The sequence below is a fragment of the Juglans regia genome, chromosome 8, assembly GCF_001411555.2.
Source record: "Juglans regia cultivar Chandler chromosome 8, Walnut 2.0, whole genome shotgun sequence".
Taxonomy (NCBI): Eukaryota; Viridiplantae; Streptophyta; class Magnoliopsida; order Fagales; family Juglandaceae; genus Juglans; species Juglans regia.
Window position 1 is genome coordinate 24,862,151 of NC_049908.1, and position 11,273 is coordinate 24,873,423.

The 11,273-nt window shown below is 32.9% G+C and overlaps 1 protein-coding gene across 1 annotated transcript; it reads left to right on the forward strand.

The window, feature by feature from the left end:
• Positions 1–1,620: 1,620 nt before the first annotated feature.
• Positions 1,621–6,627, forward strand: LOC108983652 (aldehyde dehydrogenase family 3 member F1). The gene is made up of 10 exons (XM_018955353.2): positions 1,621–1,957; positions 2,184–2,252; positions 3,544–3,640; positions 4,373–4,579; positions 4,757–4,881; positions 4,968–5,072; positions 5,172–5,344; positions 5,633–5,723; positions 5,840–5,989; positions 6,090–6,627. Exons 1-10 carry the CDS (start codon positions 1,769–1,771, stop codon positions 6,324–6,326), a joined length of 1,443 nt encoding a protein of 480 aa, XP_018810898.1. The 5' UTR covers positions 1,621–1,768; the 3' UTR covers positions 6,327–6,627.
• The last annotated feature ends 4,646 nt before the right edge of the window (positions 6,628–11,273 follow it).

Below are 11,273 nucleotides of genomic sequence, written 5' to 3' on the forward strand. Positions count from 1 at the left end.
ATAATAAAAATAATTTTATAATAATATATCACATTAAAATAGATTAATTTGTGAATTTATTTTTATAAAATAAGTTTGTGACTAAAACATTGTTTTTAATATTTTATGAGCTAGATGATCATTAATTTAATCTTTTAAAAGAAGATTACTATTTATATTTGATAACTGTTTCTCACACTAGCAAGTTTCGTTAATGAGTCAAAACAATATGGATAGGAATTAATCGAAATGTGTCCTATAATATTTATTCCCATTTATATAAGGCCTGATTTGGATAGAGATATTTCCATGATCTAATCTCATTTCATTTCATCTTATCACATGTCATCTCAATATTCAAATATCATAAGTACAAATACTTTTTTAATTTTTAATTTTCAATATTTTCATTTAATCATTACTTAATTATTATAATTTTCTCAAACTTCAAAACAAAACATAAAACACAATTGAATTTTTTTCAAATCTCGAAATAAAAATTATATTTTAAAATTATATTATAACATTATTTTAATTTTATAATATTTTTATTCAATTTTTTTCTTCTTATTATCCAAAATCTCATTAAATATTTTGAATAAAACTATTTTACTACTATTCATAAAATATTTTATTAATATCCATAAACCATCACAACTCATTATCCAAATAATGTACCTAGGGTCTCGTTTGCATTCAAAATACACTTCAATTCATCTCATTTCATCATTACAATTTTTTCAAATTCTCACACAAGATATAATAAATAATTTAATTTCTTTCAAATCTCAAAATAACTTTTTCAGATTTCCACACAAAATATAATAAATAATTTAATTTTTATTCTACTATTTACAAATCATCTCAATTCATCTATGAATCTAAACCACACCTAAAATATCTCCTAAATCTAATGGATGATGTGATTAATATTTCTCGTTTTTCATAAACCATACCAGTTGCGTCTGTTGATGAATAATTCCACATTGGTTATGGATAAAGTCTTGTGTATGTTTATAAACAATGAGTAATTCTCTCTTGTAGAACCAGTTTTATGAGATGAGTTAGGCCCATGAATTTCTTCATGGTATCAGAGCCTGCCACAGGACGAATGAGGGCCCATACTACTTACCTCGTGACAAAAACTAGAAAAAATACTGGCCTGCACGTGAGGTAGGGTGTTGATGAATAATCTCACATTGGTTGTGGACAAGGTCTTGGGCATATTTATAAGTAATGAGTAATTCTCTCTTGTAGAACCGATTTTATGAGATGAGTTAGGTTCATGAATTTCTTCAGCGTCAAGTATTTTTCAGTTGGAAAAAATTTATTTATCATCTTAACTTCCATCATCATTCCATGATGTAGTATTAAATGATAAGTTTATAAATAAAATATAATAAATAATTTCTAATTATTTAATAACATATTATAAGATAATAAAAAAATAATAAAAATTAAGATGACGAATAGTATTACTATTTCGGTGAGTAACTGGGTTGGCGGAAAACAAAAGTCCCATTATTTTACGGTGAATGCAATTAATACATTGAATTGCATCTTTCACCAAACTGCCGATCGGCGATTATGTCAAACAACTAAAACCAACACCTTCACGTGAATTTAATGAATCAATTAAAGCTAGAAATCTTGACGAGCCGACCTCGTGCAGCTGGACAAGTGTGTACAGAGACCCATACCCAGAACAATTAATACGGAGTCTCAAGTTGATTTCAGACCATTTTTAGAAATTAGAGGAGCGAGAACAGAATTCTCTACAAACGTAACCATGGGAGAAGTAGAGAAAAGCTTAGCCGAGTTAAGGAAAACCTTCAATAGTGGAAGAACCCGAAGCGTTGCATGGAGGAAAAACCAGCTCAGAGCCCTCCTTGACCTCATCAGTCATAAAGAAGAAGTGATATTCGAAGCTCTCCATCAGGATCTCGGGAAGCATCCAGTTGAAGCTTACCGTGATGAGGTAAAGGAAGATCTGCTGCGATTATTGTAAGCCTTAGCCAATCATACCCATGAAACTGTACTGGAGTTGCAAAAACTGGGTGCGCAAATTAGATTAGGGAGGTGTTCTGGGATGATTTGTAAATAGCAGTGAGAAATTAATGATAAAATGTTAAATAATAGTAAATAGTAGTAAAAAGTCGGGAAAAGTGTTTGTTTACTAAATATCACTACTTGCTCTGCTGCAGATTGGGGTGGTGATAAAATCAGCCCGCTTTGCGTTGAATAATATGGAGAAATGGATGGCCCCTAAGAAGGTAATTAAAACTGTTTCCGTTTTTTTCTTTATAATTTTTAATTCCTGAGCGATGCCCTACAAAACCCAATTTTTCCTTTCCTTTTCTTTATTTTGGGGTTGAAGAAGTTTCCAGCATATGGATCTGCGATGAGGCTGGACTCGGTGGCGGAAGCAATTTTATTTTTGAGGAGTATCAAGAAAGAACACTATCGATATAATTAAAAAATGTTTTAACATGTTGATTGGCCGAGTACTTAGAATATTGTTTGAATATATTTTTTTAATATTATTTTTATTTTAGGATTTGAATGAAGTTGAATTGTTTATTTTATTTTGTTCGAGAATTTGAAAAAATTGTAACGAGGAAATGTTATGAGATGAGAAGAGTTGTGAAAACTAGGCATAAGTTGTGATTATGAGTCTCAAAATCATAATTAGAAAGGATATGGAAGATATTGAAAGTACTAATAGATGATAGAGAAAAATATCATTTTTGAAAAGAATAATGATAGTCTTCCCAGTTAATGACAAATCTGTTTACAACTTAGATAATAAAAAAAAAAACAAAAAAATGATATAAAAAATATCTTATAATTTTACAAAATAATTTTATTGTCTCGCTTGTAAACCGGTTGTTAACTTGTTGGAAGGTATCATTGTCCTTTAGAAAATACATCTTTTCACCTTTCGAAAACTTTTGGGAACAAGCTTTTGAATAAAAAAATTTAGAAATTATTAAGGATACGAGATAGATTTCTATGATTTTTTTTAATAGATCGCGACTGTTTTTTTTTTTTTGTTTTTTGCTAAGTTTATTAGGGAGGCAGGAAGAGCACTTACTAAGTAAAAGGGTCCAGCTAGGACGAATCGATGACATGTACAGAAAAGATATGAAAGATATACAATCTGTAATAAAGGTTTCAAGTTTTTTTGGGCCCTCTGGTTGGAGTTGAAGCTTGGCCAAGATTAGCATATCATGAGTCAATGCATTTCTTGTAATTCTCAAGTCGAATTGAATTTATATTATTACTATTTCTCTCAGTTCGGTTATTTATTAAGTACTTAGACTAGCATAAATAGATTGCTGATATCATAGTTAATTCTCACGCAACACTAAGCTTTTAAGATTAGATGTACACTATCACTTTACTGGTTCCTAATTTAATACTGTTTAGAGGGTGATATTCCGTTTTGGAGTTCTCTAGAAGCAACAGAATAAGTTCTGTGATGATCAAACATGCGGGGACTAAAAAACAATGCTGATTTGGGGTTATGTTCTGTTATAATTGCTGATTATGCATTTTGGGCAGGGACATATACCGCTGCTTTTCTTCCCAGCAAAAGGAGAAGTGCTGCCCGAACCGCTTGGAGTTGTTCTCGTACTTTCATCTTGGAACTTCCCTATCTGTGAGTTCAATCATTTCTTGAGCAGCAAAGATATTGTGTTGTTGCATAGCCCAACTAATAGCCTAATAGGATTTGAGAATCACCTTGCCGCACGCATGCTTAGTCCTAGTAGAAAATTATTAGCTATTCCCGAGTACAAATAATGTGGTACTCCCATCCTATCACGAAATGCCATGTAATTGAAGTTACTTCCATAAGCACTAATTTGAATTGACATGACATCCCATGATAGAATGCGAGCATCACGTGTCCATACTATAGGACTACCTAATAATTACTTGTCTTAGTAGAATTCATATGATGCTCATAAAGACTCATAAAAATTATGAAATTATCCTGTTTTGAGAGCTCTAGTTTTCTGCTCGTTTATGTTACCATACTATTATTGGCATAATGAATGAATAGTTTATATGCTTGGCACCCCTGTTTTGGCCTCCTCGTCCTTGATACCTAAAGGCAAAAGACTTGTGCATACAATTTATCTACATCTACTGTACCAACACACCATGAACTAGCAGTGAGCTGTTTATGGAAATATTCAAGCTTGACCAAAATGTAATCTAATTGGATTCATACCACATCAGGGATAAGTTGAATATATGCTGACAGCTGACATGGTGCCACATTGCAAATCGGATTCGTATACTAATTTGTAGATATAATAGCTACAAAATGCATAGTTGGTAAGCACTGCAATTAGCCAAACATCAACCATCTTCTTCTCTGATGCAGCCCTGGCACTGGACCCACTGATAGGAGCCATATCTGCAGGAAATGCAGTGGTTCTAAAACTATCAGAGAATGCTCCGGCATGCTCTTCTTTTCTGGCTAAAACTCTCCCCCTTTACTTGGACAACAGTGCCATTAAAGTATTTGAGGGTGGAGCAGATGTAGGTAACGAACTACTGCAGCACAAATGGGACAAGATCTTCTTTACCGGTATCACTTCTTTTCCATTACACTTTGCATGTATAACAAAAGCTGAAGTGCCAGAGTTTCGAGCCAAAATTGATGTTCAACCAGAAATGATAATTGTGTAAAGTTTATTCTTTTCACAACAGTGTAATTCATCAGAATAGTAGTTCTTTCTTATGTGGTTGAGCAATATGTCTTTAGGAAGCTCACGAGTCGGGCGTCTTGTCATGACTGCTGCTGCAAAGCATTTGACACCTGTTACTCTAGAGCTGGGAGGAAAATGTCCTGCAATTCTTGATTCCCTCTCCAATCCTTCTGATATGAAGGTTGTTTGGCTTGATGTGTTTGAATACTTTTTTCACTGAATTTTAGAGTTTATTTATTTTGTTTTTGTTCATGTTTTGGCTTCAAGGCGGCAGTCAAACGAATTGTAGGAGCGAAGTGGGGGGCATGCAGCGGGCAGGCATGTATAGGAGTAGATTATGTACTCGTAGAAGACAATTTCAAATCTACTCTGGTAATGATGATAATCTTTCCCTACTAATTGTCTCTTTATAATATGCTGAATACTACTGGTTTTGAAGTGCATTTTACATCATATGCTCTCGTCTTTTAGATAGAATTATTAAAGAAGACAATCAAGAAGTTCTATGGAGAGAACCCAAAAAGCTCAAAGAGCAATGCCCGAATAATAAACAAGCACCACTTTGAGAGATTGCGGAATCTGCTCGAAGACCCTCTTGTTGCAGATTCAATTGTCCATGGCGGTTCATCAGATGAGGAAAACCTGTAAGTTGTCTGTATCTTCCCACACCCCACTCCTCCCCACCCAGGGCCTGTGCATATCACATTGATGTGCTCTAACCTTCTTTGCAGTTGTTTGGATGATATGATTATAGTAAAATAAGGAAAAATAGTCTGCAACCCACTACTAGTTAGGGAGGCAGGAAAGTTGTTTGATCTTCCTGAGCTTGGAAATTAAATTCCAGAGTCTGTTATTGTTTTGCTTTACATGCACAGCAACCCAGATGATTAGAAATTGTGGTAGTTTGTCTATCTTATCAGTAACTTTTACAGGTTTATTGAGCCCACAATATTATTAAACCCTCCACTTGAGGCTGAAATCATGACCGAAGAAATCTTTGGCCCACTGCTCCCAATAATCACTGTGAGAACAAATAGACTCCTCTTACTTTTTGTTTACTTTTTCTTCAGTAAAATAGAAAAAAAAAAAAAAAAAACTCTTATTTTAAAGTCCCTAAAACATTGCTGCTCCTTACACAGATAGATAAAATTCAAGAAAGCATTGACATAATAAATTCAAGGTCAAAACCTCTTGCCATTTATGCCTTCACAAAGGATGAAACATTGAAGAGAAAGATCTTAGCAGAAACATCATCGGGAAGTGTGGTCTTCAACGATACCATGATACAAGTACTGCTTGATTTCTCTCACAAGTCTACTTTCATATCAATCTATAATAAAGAATAGACAGAAAAACTTAAGTCTCTGCAATGTCTAACTATGCTTGCAGTTTTTATGTGATGCTTTACCATTTGGAGGTGTTGGTCAGAGTGGCTTTGGAAGTTACCATGGTAAGTACTCTTTTGATACTTTCAGCCATGAAAAAGCGGTTCTGCAAAGAAGCTTCTTCCCAGAAATTGAGCCCAGGTATCCACCGTGGAACAGTTTTAAGCTGAAATTCATCAGATTGGCATACAATTTTGACTACCTCGGATTACTGCTACTCCTCATGGGTCTGAAAAGATAGCCATTTTAAGGTCAAACTACGCACACATACATATATATATATATATATATCACTAGTTGTTCTATTGGCAATAAAGTTTTCTAATGTACTTTATGATGCATCTTTGTGCCTACAACTAGGGGCAATATAAGATTCTAACGTACTTTATGCCCCATTGTGTTACACCAAGAAAAGGGAAACTTCTTGTGAAAATGAGAGATTGTCCCTCTCTATTTGTGTTGGTGACCGTTTGATTGAGGACTTTACTCTATATATACTGTGAGAAAATTATGAATAATATGACTTTCCTTTGTTTGTGGTTTTTTTTTTCTTTCCTGTTGTTTTCTAATGTAAATAGAAATTTTCCTTGGATCTTGCTACAGGGCCGCCTGAGCCTTACCGCTCGCGTGCCCGCTGGAAGTCTTTCCAGGGTCTTATCTTTCTGGAACTTCAGACAAAAACTTCTGCCTCTTTATGATAATTGTAGTCGTGAGTACGTCAAGATTGGTTCAATAATAAAGTCATTTAAGCCATTGTCTAAGGCCCCGACCTTATGTAGGCCTCAAAAATAAAAATGATGTATTTTTTTTAATTTTTAAAAAACAAAAATAAAAACAATTTCATTAAACAAGATTTTAAATAATTTTTATAATTTTTAATGTGTGGAAGGTTTTATAATACTAAATTTAATATTTAATAAAATGATTTTTTTATAAGTAATATAATGAATTATTTATATTTTAAATAATTTTTTTAAGATCTTGTTAAATTGAGATACAAAATCTGCATTGAGGCCTTATTTGAAGTTGTTGTAAATATAAATTCATAAAATTTGTTTTTAAAGATTTTAAATAAAATTTCATTTTATTGTAAAGTTTAAAAATATTTTATATAATAATTTATATTTTATTATAGTATAATTACGAATGATTCACTTAAATTTTATCTTAGGCTTTAATTTGTATTGAGTCGTTTTTGGAGTGAATAAGTGTTGTATAATTATTTTGAAAAAAATAAATAAATACATGATTTATATAAAAATAATAATAAATTTTATTCTTTTTAAAACGATGGTAAAATGCACAATTTTAAATGAAAAATAAATGCGTGAATCTTTCAACATCAAAGACTATCTATAAGAGCATTCTTATTGGATTAATTAAAAGCTAAATCTAATGAGTATTTAGTTATTAAATAGTAAAATATGCTCACATTAGATTAATCAAATTCTAAATATTTGAAATTTAGCTACAGTGATTTTTAAAAATTTTTCCAAATTTGAAGGTTACTGTACATACATCAAATACATATTTTATTAATTATTTCTCTCTCTCTTTCTTTCTATCACATATTTTATCACAATTAATATATTAATTTGATTTAGTGATATATTAATTTAATAAGAACATGATTATTAATTAATATATAATAAGTAGAATAGTAAAATATGATAAAATTAAAAAAATTAATAATTAAAAAAATTAAATATTTTTGAAATTATTAATTATTCATTACCATATAATGAATAAATGTATAATCTAATGTGAAGATTTAATGTGAATAATCAAAATAAAATTTATTTTATATTATTTTATTATTATATAATGAAAAAATAGTTATTCTAATATAGATATTTATGTGAATAGAATAATTAAAAATTAAATTTTTTTTATATTCATCAAAATTATTCTTTAACTTTGACTAATCCAATAAGACTGCTAATACAGCATAGATCTCATTAAGAGCATTGGCAATGGCCTAGCCATTGCCAAAGCCAAGTGCAAATTTTACCTTTTTTTATCACAAAATTCCTACATTGAACTAGCTATAGCCATATATTTTAGTTTTGAGCTACAGTAACTTTTCCCACCTAGCTATATTTGGCTATACACTATTGAAGGACCAAATGAGTTTTTTATTATTTTTTCTCAATTTCCCTCCCTTTCCCTCCCTTTTTGGTAATTTTTCTTGCCAAATTACTTTTCTTTTATGATAAAGTTTCTAATTGAGGGTACATTTATTTTCTATCATTATTAGCTTAATACACAATATAAAAATATAAATAGCAAAAAAAAAAGGTTAGCAAAAATTAATTTGTTGGTTTCAAGAATTGTTGTATAATTTTTTTTTATCAAATATTATTAAAATATATGAAGTATATTTACAAAATATGAAAAAAAAAATTTGTCAAATATTATTAAAATATATAATATAATAATATTATTTTGACTTTAAAATGACTAGTCCAATGTAGACTTAGATAGTCAAAAGTTAATACAATAGCCAAAATGTAATATTTTAGCCAAATTTTAGACTTGGCAATGGCTAGTCCATTGCCAATGCTCTAATACATTCAGATTTTTCACCCACTCTCTACGTTCCAACATGTGAGAGACTCATAGAGTGTCCCTCCCAAGATACGGCCGACGGATGAGCACGAGATCTTATCAACCATTCCCTTTCTGAACTGATTTGATTATATAAAATTATTTCATATTATATAATTATTATAATTTTTTTAAATTTTTATATAAATTATAATAAATAATTTAATTTTTTTAAATCTTAAAATAAAAATTATATTAAACACAAAGGAACATGAATTGGATCAACCATGGATGGTCACATCTAAGTCGAAAAACCAAGGCCTACCAAGAATGACATGACCGACATCCATAGGAATGACATCACACCATATACGATCCTTATACTCTAAGAACTGGATAGGCACTAGACAACGCTCTTTCACAACTATGGAAGAAGTATCAACCCAAGAGATACTATACGACTGAGGGTGAGGAACTGGCTTCAACCCAAGACGTGACACAGTAGCCACATAAACCACCTTAATGCAACTACCACTATCCATAGTGAGTTTACAACCCTTATTCTTGATTTTGATATAAGTATGAAAAATGACATGACGATACCAATCATCAGCATCTTTGAGCTGGGTAAGGGTACAACGTACAATACTTAACCGGGGTGTGTCGGGAACAAGGGGCACAAAACCTAGACCCACATGAAGGGTCTGGATACAACCTAAGAAGGTATCCTCATTATCACCCAAATCACCAAACTCTTTCAACTTAGGTTCATAACTTGATCTTCTAACGATTCATCAACTTTACCCTCATGTTCCTCAATGACCAAGGCTCGACTAGGACAATTGGAGGAAAAATGGTCAAAACCTTTACAGTTGAAACACTGCAATAAGGAGGAAGTTCAAGGAATTTCAGGACCTTTACCCTTATTTTCTCATACGGGAGGAACATTAGATGGGGGAGGCCCTAGGAGAGAATTAGGGGGAAGAGCAGATGCTGGGGTGATGGATGGGCAGTTGTCACCACGCTTTCCATACGGAGTTCTAGTAACCGACTCATAGTCTCGGACTAAAGAGTAAGCGTAGTCAAAAGTAGTTGACACCCCGAAGGCCAAGCTCGCGCCTAAGATAATCTTTTAGGCCTTGTCTAAATCTACTCAAACTCATGGCCACATCCTCAACTACATGACATCTCATTCAAAATTCATCAAATTGAGTGACATACTCAGTCATTGGCTGATTGCCCTGTGTAAGGGCATTCCATTGGTCCAACAAATTACCCCAGTAAGATTAGGGTAAGTACTTCTCTTGAAGGCGGTGATTCATTTCTTCCCAACTCCCAACAGGAGGCGCATGACGCCTCTCATGGAGATCCTCTAGACTTTCTCAAAAGAGTTGGGCAGTGCCAGTTAATTTCAAACTGGCGAATTGAACTCTCCGATCCTCAAAGATCCCATACCAGGTAAAGAAATTATCCATATCTTTAATCCATTGAGTAAAAACTCGAGGATCTAAGCAACCATTAAAAGTAGGGGCATCTAACTTGATGTTTCTAAATAAGCGCTCTTCATGACGAGTACTCCGGCTTCATTTGCATTCAAAACCCAGCTCAACTCATCTCATCTCATCATTATAATTTTTTCAAATTTTCACACAAAATATAATAAATAACTCAATTTTTATTCTACTATTCACAAACCATCTTAACTCATCTCTGAATCCAAACCACTCCTAAGTACCCTGATGGTAATAGTCTCGTTCTCACTCTATCCACACGATCATGTCTAAAGTGTTGTCAACGACGACGGTGTCTATTATGGGACATTTCAGAGTTGTTAGACGGATGAGGGGGATCCCTAAAATTGTTCAACCTAGCAGCTAGGTCCTTGTTCTCCTCACGAGTAGCAGTCATCTCAGTTTGGACAGTTGCTAATTGAGTCTGTAAGTGCTGCTGATTTAGTGGCTAGTTGAGCTAATTGTTGGGTGAGGGCATCAAATTGAGAATAATCCATGGTAAAGGTACTGGAACTAGAGGTGACAAGACGACCACTACGCAACTGCATGCAATGCAACACCAGCTAAATGAAGTGGAATGGAGAGATCAATGAACAATAAGTGCAAGCAGTGAAAAATATCAACCTGAGTAAAAATAATAATTTTATTTAGGGACAATTAATGAAAAGATGAAAAGTAAAGGTATGAATTATGAAAATGAGAGAATAGGAATACAAAATCTAAGTGTTGAATAAATTGGGCCGTAGCAAATGTGGGGTAAAATTATCCACGGAAACTAAATCAGCCAAGGGGTAGTCAAATAGTCAACTTAAAGGAGTCATGGCTCAATGGGTCCATTCAGATGGATTTGGATGAAAAATACTATAGTAACAACAGCACATAGAAAACAATTGATACACTTTTAAAATGAATCAATAGTATAAAACCAAAGAGAAATAGGAAACAGTGACTCCCTTTGTTCGTTGAGAAGCTGTGCAAAGATGGGTATCGCACGGTTGGTGACGTCACATGGAAGGAAACGCTTATGATGGTGCACCCGACGTTATAGTTCCTTTTCTCTCTCTTCTTCTCTTCTTCCTTTTTTTTTTTGGTTTTGTGTTTCCGGCACTGGGTATTTCGGCACCTCTTAA

What these genes read in the sequence shown, in the direction of transcription:
- LOC108983652 (XM_018955353.2), top strand. Translation starts at nt 1,769, where the DNA reads ATGGGAGAAGTAGAGAAAAGCTTAGCCGAGTTAAGGAAAACCTTCAAT. An exon ending in CACTGCTCCCAATAATCACT is followed by an intron (nt 5,724 to 5,839) that starts GTGAGAACAAAT and finishes CTCCTTACACAG; the next exon opens with ATAGATAAAATTCAAGAAAG. An exon ending in TCAACGATACCATGATACAA is followed by an intron (nt 5,990 to 6,089) that starts GTACTGCTTGAT and finishes CTATGCTTGCAG; the next exon opens with TTTTTATGTGATGCTTTACC.